This window comes from Idiotropiscis lumnitzeri, chromosome 17, assembly GCF_059441095.1.
Source record: "Idiotropiscis lumnitzeri isolate Australia: NSW breed Sydney's pygmy pipehorse chromosome 17, RoL_Ilum_1.0, whole genome shotgun sequence".
Classification (NCBI taxonomy): domain Eukaryota; kingdom Metazoa; phylum Chordata; class Actinopteri; order Syngnathiformes; family Syngnathidae; genus Idiotropiscis; species Idiotropiscis lumnitzeri.
This window is the reverse complement of record NC_142407.1, coordinates 10,032,200-10,056,963: the sequence shown is the minus strand read 5'-3', so window position 1 is coordinate 10,056,963 and position 24,764 is coordinate 10,032,200. Positions and strand designations below refer to the sequence as shown.

At 45.3% G+C, this 24,764-nt stretch overlaps 1 protein-coding gene across 3 annotated transcripts; it reads left to right on the top strand.

The window, feature by feature from the left end:
- Positions 1-2,722: 2,722 nt before the first annotated feature.
- larp1 (La ribonucleoprotein 1, translational regulator) lies at positions 2,723-24,734 on the top strand. 3 transcript variants are annotated; one of them, XM_088279934.1, is made up of 21 exons: positions 2,723-3,470; positions 10,704-10,768; positions 11,545-11,610; positions 13,170-13,241; positions 15,313-15,466; positions 15,950-16,072; positions 16,145-16,291; positions 16,817-16,979; positions 17,143-17,287; positions 17,566-17,734; positions 17,879-18,063; positions 18,256-18,336; positions 18,642-18,968; positions 20,118-20,241; positions 20,469-20,674; positions 20,756-20,862; positions 20,967-21,124; positions 21,191-21,335; positions 21,420-21,529; positions 21,874-22,001; positions 22,308-24,734. In XM_088279934.1, the coding sequence occupies exons 1-21, from the start codon at positions 3,086-3,088 to the stop codon at positions 22,467-22,469; spliced, it is 3,222 nt and encodes a 1,073-aa protein (XP_088136060.1). In that variant the 5' UTR covers positions 2,723-3,085; the 3' UTR covers positions 22,470-24,734. The 3 variants fall into 3 exon arrangements, with proteins under 3 accessions (XP_088136060.1, XP_088136059.1, XP_088136061.1); XM_088279933.1 differs by having other exon boundaries at positions 2,724-3,470; positions 18,238-18,336; XM_088279935.1 differs by lacking the exon at positions 13,170-13,241 and having other exon boundaries at positions 2,724-3,470; positions 18,238-18,336.
- The last annotated feature ends 30 nt before the right edge of the window (positions 24,735-24,764 follow it).

The window sequence follows — 24,764 nt, the reverse complement described above, 5'->3', positions numbered from 1 at the left end:
CGTTGCTTAAAGGGCTGTGCAGGTAGAAACAAGCTTGGCAAGACAGCACAAGTCACTGCCTTATAGCCGCCCCACCAAGGCAACAGTGCAGGAACGCGGCCATCTTTTCGCAACGCTCCAATTCGACAGGTGACGCGTCATCTTTTCATCAGACTGCGAGCAACACAACATGCGGGCCAATCACACTGCTGCTCATTTGCAGGGTGTGACTTGTTTCTTGATCTATTCATTAACTTGCGCGCCAGGCCACAATAATTACCTCAAAGTGCTTCACATGATTGATGGAGGACCACCCCAAATCACAACAGTGCCTCTAAACCATTATTTGGAACGCATTGAAATGCTTATATGCAGTATATGCATATTTATTCCCTCATAGGAGCTCAAATTTAATGTAAATAAAATCTCAAATATTGTGCCGATCACGTTTAGATTTGCACAGGTTGAAATGGATGTCCGTGGGGCTAAGCATATCAATTTTGGTGACGGTTGCTCACCATTCTCAGTCAATAGGTGACAACAGAACGTGACAAAGCAAGCCAGGGGACAATATTACAAAGCTCTAGTGTTAAAGCATTCAGGGATTCAAAGGAGGGTTGGCTTCCATTCAGGGTCCAGATTTTTAGGAGTGGTTCTAAAATGTTGGAAAAAATTCAAATGTAAGAATGTTTGACCTCGGGTTTGAATACATTCCGAGTTTTTAAATGGGGTTTAAAAGATGAGCTTCTAAAGACTGATCCATTTTTAACCCAGCTTATTCTGTACAGCAGAGATTTTCAATCGTGTTCCTCGAGGTTCCCTGTCCTGCCTGTTTTCAGAAACTGGATTATGGTTAGATAGGGATGAAAAACAGGTAGGACAACAGACTATGAGGAATAGGATTGATGACATCTGCAGGGTCACGGGTGGTGCTGAAGCCGGTTCCAGCTGCCTTCAAGCAATCGGCGGACTCCTCGCTGAACTGGTCACCAGTCAGTCTCAGGGCACATATGGAGACGAATAACAATTCATCCCCACAGTTTTCCCATTTTAACAGTGGCTATAAAAGTGAGGCTTTTAAAGGAGTGCTGAAGGTTCAAGGTTGGCAGTTGTCCCAAAATTCAGTTGAAAAAAATATTATTTTTTTTTGTAGAAGAAATACAGTGTGAGACAAAGTGACCCACCAGTCACGCTTTATGAAGTGAATGGTGGGGTGGGGCCTCCACATGTACATAACCCCCCATCCAAACTGGATCTGCTTACAGGGCAAATGTGCCATTTAGTGGCTTTCAACTGTGACTTGCTGACCAGCTGCTGACTTGTTGTGTTTTCACGAGCGATTATAACGCCAAAAAGGCGCGGCGGACAATGGCGCCGAGCTTTACGTGTCCCCCGAGTGGTTGCACACAAAGAGCGAAGCGGACCACCATTGACTCCCACAGCGACCTGTTTACTATCTGGGGGCCTCGGCGGGCCTCTGCGGGAGAAGGAACAAACTGGAGCTGAAGCGTGCCAGCACTCTAAGTGTGATTATTGATTATCCACAATTGGCTGTCCTTGTTGTCCTCAATGGGTCATTTGTAATGGAACAGAACAATCATACGGACAATGAAGACAAAAATCTCGTGTCAACAATAAATCACTACACATGTAGATACATTGTGTTTGAAAAGAAAGGATAATTGACTTTTTTGAAAGTACAATTGAATGCATCAGCAAATGAGAAAATGCTGCTGTTGCCTGACTGCATCATCATCAAGTGACTTCCTTTTCTTTGGACGGTCTTGTGGAGGGCCGACAAATAATGTGTGTAAATATTCACATTCAAGAAAAAAAGTATTTTCCTGGTTTACATACAAATTTACTGTCAATTGAAATTGAAAATTTCTTCGTCGAGGGTGGGATGGATGTCAATGACCCTGAGGCAAAAACCAACCCATCCTCCCCTTTTGGACGCCCCTGCTTGAAGTCTTTCACTGGGGGTGACTGTAGCCATAACTTTGGCCTCAAATGAAATGCACCGCCCTGCTTTTCTTTAATGATCATTTGCGGTAAGGTTGGACAAAATATGTCCTACATAATGGATTTACACACTCCACCCAGTTACTGTGTGACAACCTCCCAGTCTAACACTGAGTGGTATCTAAGTGACTCAACCTAGTACTGTCCAGTTTTTCCTGCATACACGTCAGACTGATACCTTGTGTCCATATTATATCACATACTAGTAAACATATACCCACCACTCAATAAATTATGTTTTTTGAGTGATTTTTTTGGGCACTCCTTGGACTGCATACAACAGAAAATGAAAGAGTGCTTTGTTGCCATTGTTACTGGCGATTACAAAGTACAACATCAAAACATCATACGAACAAATACAGTCACATCGAGAGACATGCGCACGCAGGGCGTGTACACGCAGATGAGGATGAGGGGAGGAGGAGGGGTCAAAAGAGGCGTTCAAGGACGTGCTACTTCAAACAGGTCAACTCTCTCCTTATTTATTGAGTAAACGACCAAAGAAGTTTCACCTGCTCCCAAACTGTTGAGTCAGCTGCCTTATTGTGTGGATGAAGTTTAAGTAGTTATTAAAGACGCGACAAGAGGTTGAAAAACGTTTCGAATTTTAATAGATTTCTATTTCTATTAAAAGGGGACGATGTTTTAAATGGCATGTTCTTTTGACCAGAAAACACTAAATGCAACATTGTGATGACGTGTGCGGAAGCGCGCTCCCGACTGTACGTGCCTACTCCCCCTTGACGGCTTACGTGCGCGTCCCTTGCTATCGCGTGGTGGAGAAAGCGACCATATTGCTGCTAGCGGCTGAGTAGCGTTGTACTCCCCCTTTCAAGGCCCATCAGACGCGGTTCTTTTTGCATTGTTTATTTTTGAAACAGCCGTGGACGTCTCCGCGTCTTGGACTAAAAAACCTTTCGTCTGAAAGCGACAGAGGAGCGCAACACTCCCGCTGAACAACTTCACTTTTCCCCTTCGAGCGAATTCGGACTGTGGGAGGAGGAGGAGGAGAAGGGATAAGGGAGGAGGAGGAGGAGGAGGACTGGTGATCTCGAAGGGGGTGGGAGAACCACGGCGCTTGCAAATGGCCACTCAGGTGGAGGCTCTCCTGCCCGGCAACCCGCTTATTAAAGCGGAGGACCACGGCAAAGTGATTTGCGGCGAGCCGGAGTCTGAGCTCGAGGTCGACGGGGCCGGGCGGGGCCAGGCGGCGAATATTGCCCAGGAGGAGGAGCTGGAGCGCGGCAGCCGTGGTAACGCCAGTGGGTACGGGCACGAGGAGACCTCCGGGAGCCCCACACGGGACACGGAAGCGGACGAGGGGGGCTGTGACAGCGAGGCCACGGTCGGCGAGGACGGCGGTAAGAGTCAGAAGGAGTTTACCGAGGCTCCACCGCCCAAGGTGAACCCGTGGATTAGGAAAATGAACGCGGTGACCGTAGTCAGCGTGAACGGCCAAGCACATCACGGTGGGTACCCAACTTCCCTTGCACATCCTCTCCCTCATGTTTGTTCCCCCGCCTGTCATTCGCGTGTCCGCGGTTTCGTCCAGCAGCTGTCTGTCAGGTGGGCCAGGAAGCGTTCATGCAGTCCAAATGTCAAGCCATGCCATGCAGGATATATTTGAAGCGCGTGCATGCACCAATGTACCCCTCCTCCACTCGCAGAGGCTATTCCTGGGATTCTGGGTGGCTAAAGTGGAGCCACGGATTGTCTCTTTGCACAGGGGGACGGTATAACACGCGCACGCTTTGAGAAGTGACGACTTATATTTATTTTCTTGCCTCAAAAGTTGTGATGCACGAAACTGCAACGTCACAACCGTGCACGCAAAATCGATAAAAGGCCGACTCGTGTGCACATTTTTGGTCGAGACTTTTCAAACGTTTAGTTGAACTAAGTGACACAGAGGAAGCTCAAGTGGCCGTTAGTGCTGTAGAGTCCATCTTTAAAAGTGCCTTCATGCAAAACAACAAGAAAGACTGGAGACGCCCGCCCCGGCTAACAATAGCACGGGCCTAGCTTAGCCGCCCCGAACGTTTGCTTTCGTTTCCACTCTGTACTTTTAAAACCGCCTACTCCGACGCAAACGCACTAAATTTCGCTGTTATTCCGCAAACCCTTTGCATATTTAATCGTCCAAAATAAAAAAGCGAGCAGGTTTGTTATGAGACGTCACGTGTCTACTCCACGTGTAGAAGGCATGGTAAGCTCAGCTAGCCGACGCGAGCTAGCCGCCTAATGGGAACTCTGTAGCGATCACGCCCTTGTTTTATCGTTTGTGGTGTTGATTGGTACCCCTATTGTTTATTTACCCGGCTGTCATGTGGTCTGTACGTCGCCAATCTCTTCCAGGCTACCAGTTAGCCGGCGACGCTACCGATGTTGCGTGCAAGTCATTGTGAATTCGCCGATGAACGCGCCACATCGTGATTAGTAACGTCGTTGTTTTGGCATGGGGAGTCATGTTGATCCCCAAAAATGATATACTGATCGAGATCAGAGGTGTTTTAAACCTCCCATCATGGCCTCGTGAGCGGAAAGTCAACGTGTCTTTCAGCCATTTGTCCCATCCCCCCCAACCCCATGCTGCCTCTTGTATTGAAATTGCACAGCTGTTTCATGACGCTTTTGGTGGACCAAACTGTTGCAGCCTCAGACAGTAAACCTGATTTATTCACGAATTATATTCCAATGTAATATACAAATACTCGCTGAGTATATGTTATGACACCTGCAGCCCCCTCTTTACTTTGGTCATTGATTCTTAAATGATTACTTATAGTTCAAACTTCAAGTTACGGACATTCAGACACAATGTATGAACAGGTTGTAATGTTATAGTTTTGTTAGCTACACAGCATGTACGATTTTGTGTACAGCCAAGGTGAGAATATCGAAACATGGCTGCCGTGTTAGTTAACGTGTTTGCACGGTTTAAACTAATTCTGAAAATTTTCAGAGTCTTCCGGTGTGTGGCGAAGCCCAGGTTGAGCCTATTGGAAAAGCAGACACCTTCTGTCACAATAACGACATAATATAATTCAAAATGCAAATATATAAGTGCCCGCGGTACTTGGTAAACAAATGGCCATCAAGGTACGTCGAATTGATTTAAAACAACGTCTTATGAACCTAAATGTTGCTGCAGCATTAAAGAAAAGTAGTGCACTGCAAGCACAAGGTGCAGTGGCATATAAATGGCCTCTCCTGGGCTTGTCAGATTGAGCCGAAGTAATAACAAATGGCAACCGTGTTTTTATAGTGTAATCTTTCAGGCTGATCAAAGCGTTACTGTTGCACTGTCTATTGATTTGTGTCCTCCAAAGAAGGAGCAACCTGTTGATGCTCCCAGGTTATGGTATGAATGCTTCCAGATACCTTTGCTTATAATCAGTCCGAATCAACCGTGCTTTTAAAAATTATGACACACTTGCGCCATTAAGCGGGGCTGTTGAGTCTGACTGTTGGATGAAAAGAAAAATAATCAAAGGCGTGATCATGGGCATAAAAGCGATGGTGTGGCGACATTGCGTCAAAGCACACTTTTACTTGTGCCGTTGATCGTGTCGTGTTGATCGTTTCAAAACGCAGAATATTGCGACTGTCGTAAAACGAGGACGAACTGTCGTATACTAGGTTGCCAAAAATGTCAACGAGGTGTTTATTTTTTTTGCCCTTTTAAATGCCATTAACGTGTGTATATATTTTCAAGATGGCAGCGCGCATGGACGCCGCGGTTAACGGCTCTCCCTTTCTGATTTCTGAAACAACACACTTTAAAAGAAATCCTTTGATGCACCCTTTTTAAAATTTTGAAGACGTCAGTGATATTGTGAATGAGAGAATAGCGATGCAGTGTGTGATGAAATCTGCTATGCCGTGTCCGTGAATGAACAAATCACTTAAAAAGAAGCAAGTCACTACAAATTGACACGAAATTAACAACCAAAGAACCGACAACGCTTTCCCATTTTTGATCTAACGCCAATGAAAGGTTTTAATTTTTTTTAAACTTGATTTTGAAGTCTTTATCAGCTTTGTGTGTGTACTTAGTGTGTCCTTGGATGAAATCCAGTCGTGGATAAGAGCAGTCTAAAGAGTGGAAACGTATTTCGACATCCCAGGTGGCCTGTTTGAAGGATTGCCACGTGGATATCTTGCAGTCTGTGACCACCACTTCACCCCAGGATTTTTTTTCTCTTGGAGATGTCACCATCTGTTTTGAAGTCTCAGTTGTGTATCATCAGCCGTTGTAGTTGCAGCGATTTGGGTATCGGTTCCTTTCTCTTCAGAAATAAGTCGCATTTGAAGTCGGTCGCCTGTGATCGAAATGTGACCTAGTTAAATTGCCAGTGAACTCGTGAGCCCTTGCAAAAGACTCGTTGGAATGAAAAAAAGAAAAACAAAAAACTTCATTGTGAGACCAAGCCGCATGGGGCAATTTCTCCATCCTTTAGTACGAGAGACCGCAAGTGGTGTGGAAATGCCGCGTGTCATCACAAGAGGGGGAATTTGTCTTTGCGTCATCTGTGGTGCGACAGCCAGCCAGCGTTGGGAATGTTGGCACGATTCACATGATGTTGAAATGCCGATAAGCGCCTAATCAATGACACAATCATTTCATATGCTATCGGTGCGGTGTCATGGATAACGCGCAACGGAAATTGGTTTCATAACCAAAGTTCTACTCGCAATGTTTTTTTTTTTTTTCATAATTTAATATGGAGTTGTGTAACGGTAGGCAGGTTATCAAAGTTTAGTTTGTACCTTTGGTTGCAACGTTGCCACTTTTTTTTCAGTCCATGTACAGTGATTCCCAGAGATACAAGCCACCCTGTTTTTGAGATCCGTGCCATGGTCTGGATGTTTTTTTTTTTTTTTTGGCTGATAAAAACCTGCCATTTTTTTGGAGGAGTCTTTGTACTTGTTTCATTGGGCAAAGATTGGCATGTTTATTTGGGGGGCGGGTATTTTGGATCGAATATTGTTCACAAACACAAACTTTATTTGAACATTGCATGAGTTAAAAAATAAATTAAAAAAAACACTTCTAAGGAACAAAGGAGACCATCACAATAAAATGTGTTTCTCACAGAGTGCCTTCAGTGCAAAATTGGTGGTCAGCTAATTTCGTAGTAGTAATCATCACGTTTAATGACAGTGACAGTGTGACTCCCCCTTTACCTAATGTGCGACCTCCGCGGCCAAACGAGTTGATACTGTTTTGAAAATGTCACTTGACTCCACCTTTGCCGACACATCCACTTGACACGCACTATCAGCTGTTCGAGATGAGCTCTTGTCTCAAGCGATCCAACTCGGCCTACTTTATCTGCCGCAGGCTGAGTCTGCGCTCGGTGATAGAGCTCGGCAGGGTGTGGGCCCTTCACAGCGACGGTGGTTCCAATCGGCGCCGTATCAGTATCGATGAGCCTCCAGAGTTCTCGCTGGTGACCTCGCATCCAAAACAATATTTTTTTTCCTTGTAAAGGGACAGAAGCACAAGTTTGCATGAGCAATGGTTTGTCCAACCTGCAAGCTTATTAGATTAACATGAGTCATTGTCAGTGCGGTGAACACTTGCACGATTGGCCTGCAGCGTACTTTTTTTTTTTTTAAAGTGAATACTGACAGTAACAGGCAACTGACAGACATGACATAAGTACAGGAAATCCTTCTGTAATGAAGAGGTACCATTGTGCAGTAATACCGCCTTTTCGCCTTAGTCCATTTAGTAGTCGGTTTCTGACTAAAAAGTCGACGCAAAGAGATTTTTTTTTTCTCTTGAGGCAACATGTATGGCTTATTAACACCCCATCGTCATATCTGTCGCTGAGAAAAAAACCAGGAACTCAGAGTTGTGAGAAAACAAATTAGACTGGTTGCGCAGCCAGTGTGCAACTAAAAATAAGCATTTCATTCGTAAACCATTTTCAAACCCGGTGACCCTTCTCAATTGAAGTTGTGGCAAGCGCCCAAGGGAGTTGTACATAATAGCGGGGCAAGTTTTTTTGTGGGGTTTATGAAAAGATCATTCCAGCGTTTCTAAGCCGAGACATGCAGGGATTCAGTGAGACAAAGCTTTCGTTTGTTCGTGGAATGTGCGTTCGCTGCCAGCATAGCCGCCGTTTCATGCTCAGCTCTCACGTCACCTTTTCTAGCAGCGTCGCCCTTTCGTTTTCTAGTGTCACCTGTTGAACGAGCAGCAAGAGGCCACGGCGCCGCTTCTGATAGTGGAGGCGGACAATAATTTGCGCAAGGAATCTCTCAAGTCACAGAGAGTCAGCCCATCACACACCGTTCTTCCCATGGAGGTTTATAGATTGTCTGACCTTCAAGCCTGCCGTCATCCGATCCGAGTGTGACCGGCGGAGTGACGGTGCCCTCCAGCTCATCAGATTAGGTTGACCATGCGGACGCTAAACAGAGCTGTATACATAATTCATATTGCAGCTTGCTCGAATGAAACACTTCTAAAGGCATAGTCAGGATGCTGTTATTTTTTTTTTTTTTACCCCACAGGAACATTTTTGTACTAAACTAACAACGACTTAATCATGTAGGTGTCTTGTTTTAGAAACTACAAATTCGTGCAACTTAAAAAAAAAAAAAGCTAGTGAAGTCTCCAGATGTTTTTTAGCCATCCTGAGTCAAGATGACGAGGCGTTAAGCCTCATTTTCCAAATAAGCTCCTTTTGGTTTGTCCCCAAAGTGAACCCGTGGACTTCCCACAGGTTGCTTGATCGTGTGGCGTAAATAGCTGTGTGATAAAACGATATATATCGTCGTGCGTAATTATTGCGTTGCTGTACCATCGTTCTGTCCGTGACAGTACCACAGCCACAAGAATTAACCTCGCTTATTCCACTTGCTACATTGGCGGAGCACTCGGTGTGAGCGTAAATCAATTTGTCACGCCTGGAGAGTGAGGTACAAGGATGACGCAACGTTACAAGCGTCCGTTGTACTATTTAACTCAAATTTGAAGGTGATTTTGGACCTCAATTTCTGCAGTGGAGTACATCAAATTGATCATTTCCGCCGATTATATTTCCTCAGTTAAGTGTGTACTGTTGATTTTTAGCTGTTTGTTTTTTTTTTTGCCAAGAGGGAGATACAAACTTCATTCCAGTTCTGAGGGCGGGACTCCCATTGTAAACCGGTTTTAAAGCGTCTTTCCATTGATGTTTGTGCCGTCATCATGAGTGGCACGTAGTCGCAGCACCTCCCAAACGCTGGCTGACCAAGTATACTTGAGCTAAAGCACCCAGAGTCACCCTTCATCATTCTGGGTGATTCTGATAGAGCACAACTAAACTACTTGGATCCACAGCTTCCTGAGAGGCAGTCCACAAAACAGGGTGAGGGTGGGTGGTTCATCATCAACAAGCGCCACCAACACTGGCGCACCTCAAGGATGCGTCCTCTCTCCACCGCTCTTCTCCCTCTACATGAACGACTGCAGCTCGACACACCCAGCTGTCAAACCCCTGAAGTTTGCAGATGACGCCTCAGTCATCGACCTGATCACATTGTTTCAACCATCAAGACCTTCGTGTTCTTGGCAATCACTCTCAGAACCAGTCATTGGGTGGTCCGACGGCACAATGATAGCCTTACATTACGCAAAGAGGTTACCTACTTGTGTCACGTCTTGGTTGATTGTCGTTACTTCTTACTGGTCTACTAGTTCAGCTCATAACGCTGGAAACAAATTCCTTGTGTGTTTTGCAGTTTGTATAAAGGTGATTGATTCAGGAATAACCTCGTGATCTTTTACGCTGTGCTTGACAGCTATTTTAATCACCTTTTGATTCAACCACAACAGTCGTTACGTGACGCACATGCGACCTTGCGTGACTCATTCTCTGAATGCGTTTGTACCAACCATGTACAGATTCTAGCAATTTCAATGTGTGTTACACCGCATTTCATTTTAACTGTCACACCCTTTAACTTGATTCAGTGTTCCTTGCCTTCTTGACTTTCCCAGCACATTTGCATTTTGAGCTCTTGAGAACCTGCAAAGGTTTGAAGCTGTCAAAAAAAAAAAAAAACGTAAACGCAATGCCCGTGACTCGTTCTCCGTGTCAGGAAAAGGAGTTTCCTGTTTTTCGCCTCAGGGTTATTGAAACGGCAGTCGCAGCATCTCTCGCCGGCTTGCCCTTCATTTCGTGTTTTGTCCTGGAATGTGAGGAATGATTGAGCCCGATAAGCTGATGAAGAAACAACTCAGCTCCAAGATTACACTTAAATATATTTTCGACACTGTGGCAGCTAAATGTTTTTATAGATCAGCCTCGCAAAGAATGTGAGTGCTTTTCTTTTGAGCTGTTTGTGTTCTATTGGCCATCCTGTCATCAGGGCAAAATCCAGACAAATTTCCCGCAAATCTCAGTTTAGATCTCCCTGCAGTATTTGAGGGCAAAGAGCATATTTGTACATTTTTTTTCGGCAGCCAGGAATCAGACTTTAAGCCTGAAGCTAGTACGTAACATCAGTAAACTGTGTAGCTCCTGTTTTTATTTTTTAATAAAACGTAGTCACATTTCTTAATGTTTCAATAGTTCTGTTGCAACTTGTGGCTCAAGAAAAAAACCTTCAAATTTCTTGTTTTTAATCATTTCTGTCCTGTCCCATCTGTGTTGCGCTCTTATCAGCCGGTTTCTGGTCTTAACGCATGCGTCTTGTCTCCACAGAGTCGACTGGTCCCGCCAAGGTGGTGAGAGCTGGCAACCCTCCCAAGGCTAGACGCGGAGGAAAGGTAAATGTTCACTTTTTTTTTTTTCTTGTGTTATTCAACTGAAGGCTGATTAAAATGTAGTTACGCTGCATGCCTCTCCTATAGATGATGCTATGACGGTTTATGACTGGTACCAGTGGTACCGGGCCGCACGGGTGATTTGGTTTTTTTTTGGAGGTAGAAACTGATGCATTGTATACTCACATTATTTCAATGGCCAAGTCAGATAAGACAGAAACTGCAAACTGCGGAAATTGATGAATACATTGTAATGCAGGGGAAAAAAAGTAAAATGTGAATCCACTCATGGTCAACTGTGAGTGAGCTGGGGTCCACTGTAATGTCATTTACCTGTATTCTGCATCATTATGGCGTGACATAATCTAAGTGCACACCATGTACAAACATAATATAATGAGTATTCAACATTCCTCTCAGAACTCACTTGTTAGCCGTGAGCAAGGGATGGGTGCCAAAATATGAAATGAAGGTACTTAATGCTTTTCATGAACATTTCTTGAGGCACAGTTGTAATTTTGGCTGCTTGAGTGTAATAATAATGTAATAATAACTTTGAATGTAATAAATTTCTACCCCATTGCACCTTCACCAAAAGTTGTGTAGGTGTTAATCTGTCAATAGAAAAGTTACACACTGACTATACTGAACTACACCTAACAGGATTTGGAACGTGTTGTAATTTCAAAAGGTGCAATGTTTGGCGCGTAGCCTCCTCGTGTGCTTCATCACATGTGCTTCATGACTTATTCAGACCTCGCTTTGCTCTGTTTGCGTAGGTCGGGGACTTTGGCGACGCCACTAGTTGGCCCACTCCAGGGGAAATCGCAACTAAAGACATGCAGGTAGGTGGTATTATTTTTTTTTTGTTTTGTTTTCTTGAAGACGGTGTCACGGGAACAGGGTTTTGTCGGCGAGATCAGTGACGTGGACCGTTAGACTGGCTTATGGGCTTTACTGCCTTTGCCAAAATGTTGTTGGAAAGATGATCGCATCCCAACAGCTGATTCTGCTCTAATTGAAAGGGTCCAATTCATCTCACATCAATGTGAAGTGCTTGACTAATTGTTAACCATGTTTGTCGAATCTTCATAATAGTCAATTTACAGAGGCCTTTTGACTCGGCCGTCTTGTGCTGTCGCTGGACATAATGTACGGCAGCGAAATATATGGCCAACGGGTGGTACCGTATATATAGAAGCATCTGAGAAAGTTGACTGTGTATTTGGTCAAATGGATGCTACAAGCGTGTGAAACTAATTTATGACAAATGGGACTTGTAGCATGTTCCTCAAGAAAAGCACAAGTGAACTTGAAAGAGAAATGCTTATTTTTGGCCCCTGCCTTACTATGTTTCATCTTAAGACGCTATGCAGTGGAACACAAGGTAAGACCAGCCAGAACCTTGAGTCGTGTGTGTGATTTTTCACAAAATACCCAGAGGGGGCTTAAGGTACACAACGGCATTCCGAACGTGCTTCTGTTGCATAATAGCGGCGTCAAAGGACAAACTCAAAAGCCCTCTGAGCACCAAACACCTGTCGCTTCAAGCTGCTCGGCTAGTTCAACCACACGTCCCGACACAGTGACCCCCCCACCCCCCTCCTCCCTCCCTCACCTAAGCAAGTAAGCGGCAGCCGGCTATTTCTGATCCTTGGATCGACTGGTGTGTCACTGGCAGCGTGGCGCCCTAATTTAGACACCCGCATTCCAGCAAACGCGACGGAGCTCACACGTTGCTCAGCAGGAAAATGTGGGTCAACACCATCCTAGCCTGGAATAAATGCTACTGGGGAGGCGTCGGGGGGGGGGGCTTGTGCATGCGCTGAGCAATGCCGGGGAAGGGATGTCCTTTTAGGGATCCCCTTTTGGTCATCCGCCCCTAGATCGGTGATGCTTCTGCTATTTTGAGGCACTGTACAAGCATCGTGTGATAGGAGTGTGTGCGTGCTGACACTTTGTGATGAGAAGGTTGAGCTTCGGAGCCGAGTTATACGGGGATATATTGACTTGTGTTTGGTGCATTGGCTTTCGAACTGCTGTGTTGTCTTTGGATAGTCAAAGTGCATCGAAGTTTGTTGGTTGGATAGCTGTACCAAGTTCATATTTTTTCCACCACCATCACAGAATTCAGGACCCCATTCCCATCTACTCCAGCATCCCACCTCATAACTACACCCATACCGTACTTGTATACTTTGCAGTACATACCTTAATCCTCCGCAGTTATCCTAATCACCAAATCCAAGCAATGTCCTCTAACTGGCAATTTTTGGTTTATCCCCCCCTCCATTTTATTTGTGTCTGTGAACAGTTTTTTTTTTTTGTGTGTTTTGTCATCCCAGTCCACGTCATTGTCTCCTCTAAACTACTCTTCCCTCCCTCCCTCCCTCCCTCTGTTCAGATCGAAACAGTGACACGGACCGTGTCCTGCCCCCCGACTGTCAGGCAGGTCAAAGACTCGTGGAGATCCACTGTAAGTTTCAATCGGCAGCCTTGTAATATGCCTGCGGCCTGCCCGTTGACAGCCACGTGCCGTATACGATTAGCACGCCAATTTGAAGGAAAATGCCGAATATATCAAAGGAAACTGCTGCTCGTATTAGAATCAATATTTTCTGCATGTTTTCAAACTAACAGTTAATTCGTGAGACAGCTTGCTTGAGACAGGTCAACATGGACAAAGATGGCGGCCTTTTTTTTTTTTTTTTTTAAACTGTAGGCACCGCCGTATCGCTGTAGTTTTTAGAAGATTGGAATAAGCACGCTTATTTATACTTTAGTGTACATTTTTGTACAGTGTTATTCCCAACAGAGCCCTGCCAAAAATAGCATACCACACCCTATAAAATTGACTTAGAATTGTCTCGAAATGCCTCAAGATGACAGCAAAGCACTTTTTTCCTGGCAGTGCTTGTTACGCGCGGTCGAACTGTACATACATTGCAGTGATCGTAAAAGTTAGTATTCAAGAAGTCTTTTCATGGTTAGCAAAGCTCGTTTATGTGAGTTAGGTTTTAGCCAAAAACAGCAACACAAATAAAATGTTGCCTAAAAAGTAAGAATTGAGGCTTTAAAAGGGTGCCGAGAAGCAGTGTGCTATTTGATGTCGTACTTCTCTTAAGCCAAATATTTCAAAAGCGCTAAGGTGCTAATTAAAAATAAAATTTTAAATTTTACGTACGCGAACAAGTCACGGGCTAAAAGTTAAAGCCTGAAATGAATAATTACATGAACGCCATCCTAGACAGTAACTTTTCAATGACTTGAGTTGAACCTTCAACCATGTCAGCATGAAAGTCGGTTAGCCTTGCCAGCTTGTTCGCAGTGCTCAATCACAGAGAAGACATCCCTCCAAGTTTTTCCACGGCATCTCATAAAAGCCCATTCACGTATTCTCCTGACCCTCATTACTTGTTTTTACCATACGCCATTCCAAGCCTGGACAGTTACCGCAGGGTTAAGTGGATTACGTAGAGTGGACACGTGCTGCAGTTAATCTGTGTTGCGTTGGGAAATTATAGTGGCAGAGTGCAAATCCTGTTGCTCCGTTTTCACTCGAGGCTTCTGTTTTAGTGGAAATAGTGAGCGACTCAATGCAGTTTTAAAATAATTTTTTGTTTGTATGGCTTTGGGTGAAAAGGGGAAGTGGTTTCAAATTTAGGTTCAATACACTTCGCACACGATTGTGTGTTGTATTATTTTTGGAGGAGGATTTGATTTAAGATGTAAGATTTTTTTTATGTGCATTCATTGGCATGGAATGTTGTGTACTTTGTATTTTAATCCACTTGGTGAGAACGCTTTGCATGATTTCCTGTGTGAAAAACTCACAGCATTGTTGTATTTGTGGTGCCGCTATTGCTTTTTTTGCATCCTGAACAAGGATGGTACCACACCGGTGCTGAAGCCCCGTCAAAAATCTGTGAATCCTTCTCCCTACGTGTATACGTGTGTGTGTGTGTGTGTGTGTGTGTGTAAGTATATGTATTTATGTATGTATATGTGTATATACAATAAAAGGCATAGTTTTTCTGAAGAAATTGCATAGAAGAGAGAATGTCAGAAGTTTGAGATCATTTTGCACTTAAAAATGAAGGTGAAGTGCAGCGTGTCTTCTGTAAAGCAGAATTGTCTACCATCGCTGACACAATGTGAATATCGCTATGTTCATTTGCTGACGCCCACGTCACTCACCAGGCCATGCCCTACAAATACTCAGGCACACATATTAGAGTGAAGAATATGAGGTTTGTAACCCTAAGTGAAGCAATACTTCACAGGCATATTTTGTTGTTAAATAATGCTAAATCAATTTTCACCCAGTTCGTTGATTGGAATAGGATCATCAGGAAAATATTTTTTCTATAATTATTTGGTAGCTGCAGAGATTTAGTGCATACAACAAAATCCCACCTATTTCAGGAGGATTAAACAATATTGGTGTTAGTTCTGGTTTTACTGTCAACTTACTAATGAAAATCTTTGACCCGTGTGCTACGTGGCTAAAGTGTCTTTCTTCTAACGTCAACGTGTCATTCCATCAGGCCATCAAGAGGACGTCCACCAAGAAGGAAACAAAGGAGAAGCGTGAGAGTAATGAAGAGAGCAAGGAGAACCTGAAGACCAACAAGTCGGATGACTCTGGAGAGGAGAAGAACGGAGACGACGACTCGCAGAAGAACGGCCAGAAGAAAAAAGGTGAATTTGGTCTCTTTTCTTTTATTCTGGGTACAAAATTTGGAAGATCATTCAGTAATCAACATTCTGATCAAGTACCCAATGACATCATTCGCTGATGCCGCGTTTCACTCTTCTGGTGCTGCACGGTTAACCACAAACTGTCAGGCCAACTTCCCATTCCGCTATGTCGTCCGTCTGGCGTCGTTCCAGAGACTGCTCATTCATAGACAAACTCAGCGCCACGTCACTTGAAAGTGTCTGTGTCTTTTCCCCATGCTCAATGTACACTTGTTTGTCCTTAAACTCATCACACAGTACAGCAGATCACTCATGCCCCCTGTTGGCCAGCAGAGTTATTGCAGCCGACTGCACTTTTCAATCGTTTGTCTTCAATTAGAAACAAAGGCTGTAGTTATATGGGTTATTATTTATTTTATTTTTTTTAGTAATCAATCCAGTAATTGTTAATTCATCTGACATGACCTCTGTGATCACGAACAGGAAACAAACAGAAGTGGGTTCCCCTGATGATCGAGGGGCCCCGTGAGCGCTCTGCCTCCCGGAATAACAGCAGGCAGAATGAAAATCCCCGCTTGCCACCCAATGCCAGAAACGACCTCAGAGGTAAGCGCTCGGCTGTGAAATTGATATCGAAAGATAGTTGATCACTTCATAATTGCGCAACCGTCGTTGCAGACTGGCACAGTCAGAAGTATGAGCGGGAGTGGCGCGACGACCACGACGAGGTGTCGAGCGTCAAGAGCGAGGGGGCGCCGTTCCGCGGTGGCTTCAGGGGGCGCGGGCGTGGCCGAGGACGAGGCCGAGGACGAGGAAGAGGCCGAGGTACAAGAAAAGATAATGCAAAGACAGATAATTTTTTTATTTTATTTCTTTTTTGTTGTTGTTGTTTTTATAACGAGTTTACTGAGCTCCTACATGGTTACTCTTGTCACATTTTTTGCCTTGTGTGGTTTGTCATCAAAAACGTTTTTTTTCTTGTTCTTGCCTCATTTCTTTTTTGCTTGGAATCAAGACTTCAGTGCTGGAACAGTGACTTAAAATTAGAATGAATTTGGGTATAACAGGCCACACAGGACAAAGTATTTTTTTTACGGCAATTGCAAATGAGCTGTAGACATAATGAGATATTCGGGGTCAGTCAGTCTCTTTTCTGACTAAAAATCAATGGAGAGGACCTTCGCAACTGTGATCTCAGCATAGAAGCTTCAACATACTTTTTTTTTTTTTTTTTTAAGTAACTGAGCCGAACTTTGACACCATAGCACAAAATGTGTGCACTTCAATTAGGGCGGGACAACGAACCAATTATTCATTTGATTTCTAAGCACCTTTCTGTGTCCCATTCAGGCCACTACGACTACCACCAAGCCTACAAGTCATACGACGTGAAAGACGGACCCTTTGGAAATAAATTTAGCACCTCAGTCACCTACTACTACGACAACATGAGCAGCAGCGACCTATACTCCGTGGACCAGGACCTTCTCAAGGATTACATCAAGAGGCAGATGTAAGCTTGGAGCGGTCAACACTTTGGAGCTGCAGCACAAATGATGATGAGCTTTTCGTGTCTCTTCAACTGTGGAGATAAATTGTTTAACTCTGATCTGATCCATTTCATAAGAAGAGTCGTTTTGTGAATGCTCCTTCGTTTTTATTGTTTTTTGCTGTAGTGAGTACTACTTCAGCCTGGACAACTTGGAGCGCGATTTCTTCCTGCGCAGGAAGATGGATCAGGAAGGGTTCCTGCCTGTCGGACTCATCGCCAGCTTCCACAGAGTGCAGGCCCTCACCACCGATGTCAACATCATTCTGGAGGTATGGACACTCTTTCTCCAAGCGTTCTCTTTGGCTTCACTCTGGTGGACCTGAAGAATTTAATTAGCGCCTAGCTGTCCATTTTCACACCGAAGAACAGATTCGATATTTATGTCTCATCTCTGACATCACTGGAGAGAACTTTCACAGCTCTGATCTCAGCACGAAAACAAAAATGGCCATTTGTTATAAGTTGTAAAAAAAAAAAAAACAATCAGTCGGATTGTCCGTGTGGCGACGGCGCTTCCTCCGTGTAATGTCTCTCTCCCTCCCGACAGGCTCTGAAAGACAGCAAGGAAGTGGAAGTGATAGACATGAAAATCCGTCGCAAGGTGGAGCCCGAGAAGTGGCCCCTGCCGGGCCTAACCGTGCCAAACCACACCGACTTCTCCCAACTCATAAACTGCCCTGAGTTCGTCCCCAGGCAGCCCATTGAGGAGCCCACAGGTGAGGATGTAATTAGTCTTGATTAACTAATATCATTATTAACTTGATTTGGATTCAACTAAGCATCATTGTTATGTCAGCATCTAGCGGATCATCATGCCGAAACGTGATTAAAAAATCAATAACGATGCCATTGTCTTTCAGGGTCTCTCAGGGCCTCGACCCAGAAGCAACGCTTGCCCAAGGCTGAACCCGATACGCCCTCCAACCTTAAGACGATGCCCAAGGGCCTCTCTGCCAGCCTCCCCGACCTAGAGTCCGAGTCCTGGATCGAGGTCAAGAAGAGGCCCAGACCTTCGCCGGCTAGACCCAAAGTCAGCCCAGAGAAGGTGACATCATCACTCTTCATTCTTCATGCTTAAAATGGACCGACATGCCATCTCTCGGCTCGGTTTATTTTTGCCATTGCTAAATATTCCATTACTTAGCAATTTTGTCACGCCACCTCACCTCCATCCTCATTTCCCCCCCTCGTGCTCAATCGCGGTCGTGCACTAACGCAGGCGCCCTCCTCACAGCAGCAGAGGGATAAAGACGACGCCAGCCGTTCGCCACTGCCTCAGTCTGGCTCCTCTCCCTCTCCTGCCATTGCTGGAAACAAGGTGAAGATATAGCGCACTGTACTAGGTTTGCTTTGTGTACCACTCAGGAAAATTAAACAATACCATCTGCTCGTACTTTTAAGTGTGATAGTGACAGGCAGTTAATCGGCGCAACAACACCACCACAATGTATTTCTGTTGCCTGTTGAAGCTAACTTTCAATTGTGTATTTTCTAATTAAATATCAGTTGTCACTTTGGTATCATACCAAAGCAACTCTCAACATACTGTCTTGAAAGTAAAATGAGACGGTCAGCAGTTATCTCATCAGACTTTCTGCTCATTTCTCACATGTCCAAATGTAGGAGGGTGGCGAGCAGGACGAGCCCGAGGAGCTGGACTTCATGTTTGACGAGGAGATGGAGCAGATGGACGGGCGGCGCAACACCTTCACTGACTGGTCAGACGAGGACTCGGACGGCGAGATCGACGACCACGACGTCAACAAGATCCTGATCGTAACGCAGACGCCGCCCTACCTTCGCAAGCACCCTGGCGGCGACCGCACGGGCCACCACACGTCGCGCGCCAAGCTCTCCAGCGAGTTGGTCAAGGTGATCAACGACGGCCTCTTCTACTACGAGCAAGACCTGTGGGATGACACATATGAGCCTGAGTACGCCACTATCAAGGTAAGGCCATTTTTTTGCGGAATGGGCAACATCACAAGTGCTTGTCGATACGCGTTGCGAAAATTTATAAATTTTTGGACAGCAATAATTTAGCAACTCTTCAAACGAACTGTCAACGGTCCTTCTCTCTTTTTATGTGGAGAAAAGCCTTGGAGCTTTCTGAGTGTTTCCACGTTGTTTGCGCCACATTGGGGATGGTTCTGTTACAAAGTCAAGCGCCAGAGCAGAAAGATTCTCCTTGGTTTTGAGCGGTTTCTGGATGCAGGAACAGAGACTTTTGTTTTTTATACCGCTCTCCTTTTGTTGTCGGGCTCTTTTGTGAGGCCTTCACGTGCTTGTCCAGTGCAGTGTGGAACAGTTTGTTTGCGTAAATAAAGCGCACGGCCGAGGACTGAGCGGGTCGGGTGGCGACAGAGGATCAGGCAAAGATGGACGCTCAACAACCTTGAAGTCGATTGTAGAGGCGCATCAAGCGTGAGTTTTTTATTTTTGTGAAGCCGTTACGAACTGCTGCCTTTGTTAGCCGAGCTTGTGTTTTTGGGGACAGGCGGCTATTGTCATCATCCTGGAAGGTTTATGTTTGTGTGTTGTTGTACGCCATCCGCTCGTCACTTCAGTACGTGCCGATAACATGAAGGTGAAGAGAGCGTTTCTGGCAGCAATGTTATTTTGCTGCGTCTACATCACCAGACTGCGGCAGATCAGGTCGGTTTGCGTTGGCGCACTTGTGGTCCTGATTGCCGTCTGCGCCTTTCTTTTCTTTTCAGCAAGGCTGAAATATGACATTAGATGTGTATGATGGTTTAACAGTAGGAAACTAACTGGGCCGTTTTACTTTTGTTGCTGTCAGTTTCAACATTAACTCCTGTGTGTTATTTGAAGCTTGCTGCTCCAAGCTGTATAGAGACTAAAATGGCATTGTAGCAAAGAATCATTTAATCAGTGTTGTTGTGTAAAATGTAATTGCCATTGACATATTACAGAGTATGGAACATAAATTTTGTATGCATCATAGTTCTGAATTATCCAAAGGGCTTGTCTGCACAAGGGTGGTGCATTGTGTGTTTCATAAACATCTTATTAGCGGTAGTCAGAAAGCTGGATGGCGGAATATAACGTTTTTATATATTTTTTTTCCATCTCCTGCAGCAAGAGGTGGAGAACTTCAAGAAGGTTCACCTGATCAGCCGTGAACAATTTGACTGCCTGACCCCCGAGCCTCCCGTCGACCCCAACCAGGAAGTGCCCCCCGGCCCCCCGCAACCCCAACAGAGTAAGGACTTATCTCACTGTGTTGCGAACGCCTTTTGATCCAAGCTCAGAAGGTAGAAGCGGAGTAGGTTGAACATTTATGATAGTTGACCTCGGCCATTTTAAGCACACTGCCACACTACAGAAAAAAAAATCAGTGAGCCCACCACACACCTTGCGATAACCTTTTACAGCTGTCCCTATAATCGGTATGCGCGTACCGTCGACTTGAGTCCCTTTTGTCCTCAGTCCCAACAGACGCCTTGGCGAACAAACTCTTCGGCGCCCCCGAACCTTCGTCGATAGCACGGTCGCTCCCGACGACCGTGCCTGAGTCGCCCAACTACCGCAGTGCCCGCACGCCCCGCACACCGCGCACACCTCACAGGAAGGACGCCACCATGACACCGCGCTTCTATCCTGTGGTCAAGGAAAGTCGCCCTGTCGACGCCAAGGTGAGTGAGATGGCGGACTTCTTGTGGCACCTGATGAATTCCTATTTTTGTACTGAAGTGCTTTGATTATGTTGGCGCCAGACCCCGAGGAAGCGCAAGACCCGGCACAGCTCCAACCCGCCTATGGAGTGCCACGTGGGCTGGGTGATGGATTCCAGAGAGCATCGCTCGAGAACCGCCTCTGTCAGGTGACACCGCTGCTGCGTCACGCCATATCTGCAGTTTACAGTGTGATCGACCCAATGTTCCCCCATCCCGTCCCGCTAACTCTAGCCATTGGCCCCCTCCTCAGCTCCAACGCCAGCCCATCCGAGGGCACCCCCGCCCTGGGCAATGTGGGCTGCACACCGCAGTCCCTGCCCAAGTTTCAGCATCCATCCCACGAGCTGCTCAAGGAGAACGGCTTCACGCAACACGTCTACCACAAGTACCGCCGGCGCTGCCTAAACGGTAAGCACAACTCGATGGGCGGTCTCGCGGCGTCACGGGCTGAACCTAACCGTGAATCAATCGCAGAGCGGAAGCGGCTGGGAATCGGCCAGTCCCAGGAGATGAACACGCTGTTCCGCTTCTGGTCCTTTTTCCTGCGTGATCACTTCAACAGGAAGATGTACGAGGAATTCCGCCAGCTGGTCGTGGAAGATGGCAAGGAAGGATACAGGTGAGTGGGAGTGTCGTGCCAGGGACCAGGATGATAAATGCATGTTTGGATGACTCGGTTATGGAATGACTGTTTGTGTTCCAGGTACGGTTTGGAGTGCCTGTTCAGGTACTACAGCTACGGTTTAGAGAAGAAGTTCCGGCCAGATATCTTCAAGGACTTCCAGGAGGAGACCATGAAAGACTATGAGGCTGGTGAGACAATAAGCCGACAACGCTGCTGAATCATTTTAGACTAGGGCTCACTCACCTGTTTGGAACTGACACCAACAACTTGGCTGCTGATTAATGCAAACAGCTACCAGTTTGATAAACACTTTTGAAATATGAAAAACTAACTTTGCCATGCCCCAAGGAAGGTGAGGGGGAGAGGAAAAAAAACAATGACTAGGATAGGAATATATAATTTGTAGGTCCTTTTTACAAAATTACAAGTGATCACAAAATTAACAAAATGTGCTAACAAGCAGCAGATCCGTTATATCCGACCGGTGGCAAACCTAGTTGAATCATCCTGTTAAATGTTTCTGGATTTACAGGTCAGCTTTATGGACTGGAGAAATTCTGGGCCTTCCTCAAATATTCCAAAGCCAAGGCCTTGGAGATCGACCCCAAGCTGCAGGAGTGTCTCAGCAAGTTCAAGCGACTGGAGGACTTTAGAATTGATGTGAGTAAAATAATTTGATTCCTTGTCAAGGGTCAAAAACCAAAGTGTCCTAAAAAATCGGCATACTGCCAAGCCCCTAATGACCCAATCACTATTTTGCTTTCTCATTTTTATGATTCATCATTTCCGCCCAAACTAGATAGTTTGTATTTCACCAGCCTTTTTCTACACAAAGTGGTGCATGCAACTATGGTAACCTTAGTCCGTGTGGTAAAATTGTCCCTGCAAAGCTTTGAGATCAATTTCTGTTTTATCCAAAACATGCGGCCTTTGTGACCTGTCAATGTGGTCTCGTGCTCCCCGCAGCCGCCAATGGAGGAAGGAGGCCACAGGAGGCACTCATCCAGCGGGGACGGCCGGCGCCGCCACCCCTCCCATCCCTCCAGTCGGCCCCAAAGCCAGAACAACTCCAGCCCCGTGGCCGCAGCTGCTGCCGCCACCGCCGCCGCCGCCAAGACGCTCAAGTAAACTCGCAACCGGGGCCACAACGGATATCAAGTCACATGCCGCTGGTTCCGGGCGCGGGTGGGGCCGCCCCATAAGCTCTCCTTTGATGCATCGCTATCTCTTTTTTTTGCTTGACGGATGAGTTGAAGTTTTTTTTCCCTTAACGAGGCAAGCAAGCAATGAAGGTGTCAAACACATTTTTTTTTCTTTGCAGTTGCCAGTCCACCATGTGGATTTGTTTGTTTTGTTTTTTTACGGTTATTTAACCATCCACTATTTTTGTTACCTTCCCTTTCAAGAATTGAATAATTTTTTTTTTGGGGGGGGGTGGCGGCATCCGCAGACAATTTTCCGATGAGCATGTGCAACGACGACGGCCCTGCTGACATCCAAGCGGACCAAAGCGCCTTCAAAAAATAATTGATTTGCTGGCTTTTTTTTTTCGGGGAGGAGCAGGATAGGAAAAAAAAACCCAAACAAATGCTTCAAAAATAATTGAAGAGGAGAAGAAACCTTGGTTTGAGAATTGCCTTATTGTTAATGGTTTTGCCGTTTTTCAGAACACGTCTTGCCAAACTGCTTGAATTGTCTTCCAAGTGTCATTCGGGTCCTGTTACGAGTCCTGTGAGTCTCACCTTGGCTTTTGTCGTGTGGCTTTGTTCGTGCTTAAGCGCATCCTCGTTCCACTGGAAGTGTTTCCCGGACCTTTGAGGCAAGGGGCGGGGCTTCCTGTCATTGGTTTTGTGTTTCCCATCCATCAGCTTCATCCATCCGTCAAGGACTGGAAGAATCAATAATCTGGATTACTTGAAGAGGAAGTGACGCAGGTGCTCTGGGTGGATAGTTTTGGGGGATGGGGAGGGGGTCTCCTCTTCCTGTTTGACCACACACACACACACACACACACACGCGGCTCCTTATCTGTGGCCAAGTCTAATCTCGTTGCACACTTGAGTACAATGACAATAAAGGGATTCCTAATTCTAAAATTGTCGTGGACGAGGACAGCCTACCATCGAAATGTAAATGTGAACTCGACCGATGAAGGAGAGAACTTTTTGCCCGACGTATTTTTGCCTTACATGTGTACGTACTCATTAACATGTTGATGCTTTTGGATGTTTTTTGCGTGGGGAGGAGGGGAATCACTAGTGTGACGCGGGCGGGATTTTTTGTTGTTGTTGTTTTTCTCTCCCTTTTCCAGCGTTTCCCTCCTTTTGGCATCTGGACCATCGAATGTTTATTTAAAGCGACAAAAGGGAACGAGAAAAAAAAAAACTCAAGCAAAACTTGTTTCATGTTGAAATTTGATCAATTCCCCCCCCCCCCCCTTTTTTTTTTCCTTTTTTCATCGATTGGCGCCTCCTCCACAGTTGGTTTCAATTTTCTGGGGAGAAAGTACAGCGAGTCTTAAAACAAATCTTTTTTTTTTTTTTTTGGGAGTCTTCCTGTCCCAAGTTTAAAGAGACAACTGCAATTGTTTGCCTTGTTTTTTGTGGTCTTATGTGGACGTCGCCCTAACTTTATCTTCCAATGCAAGCAGAGCTGGACCTTTTTTTTTTGTTTCTTTCCTTCCAACCTTCTTCAGGAAGACTTGGATCACTTTTTGGAGGCTCACTATAGTTGCATCAGTGTTTTGTGGAGGCTTAACCAATGAGAGCCGGACGAGTGGAAAAAAAACAAACAATGGGTACATAGATGAGGAAAAAAACTGGTTGGCTGCAATTGTGCTCACTCCTCCACCTGATGGGACATTTGGAGGATTTCGGGGTGGAGCTGTCCCCGACTACCCCCCAACCCCTCTGCCCCCTTCTCAAACTAACTGTAGGGGGTGCCTCACCCTCAACCAGGAGCTGGCCGCAAAATGGCGGAGGGGTGCCGAAGATGCAAAAAGAAAATAACAGCGCAGCAGCGTGTGACGAATATGGCTGGTTTTGATGTCTGCAGACTGAAAAGTTCAAATGTTATAAAGCCATATGAATATAACAAAAAAAACACACAGACTGTATATGAAGCGTTAAAATTGTTCACTGCATCACGCAAATATCTTTAGGCTTGTCATGAGGAAAAAAAAATGTGAAAACGCCCAGAAAAAAAATATAAAAAGGAAAAAATGTAAACTACTTGAATAAGATCTTGTAATATAACATTTAATATTCACTATCTGCTTTGTAGGCTGATGTGATTGGCTATTATTATTAGTGTTATTTGTAATTTGTAGTAATTATGCTTTTTCCTTTAATTAAAAAAAAAAACACACAAAACGGACAAAAAAACCCTCAAGAACCTTGCCTGCTGAGTCATCATTTCCAAACA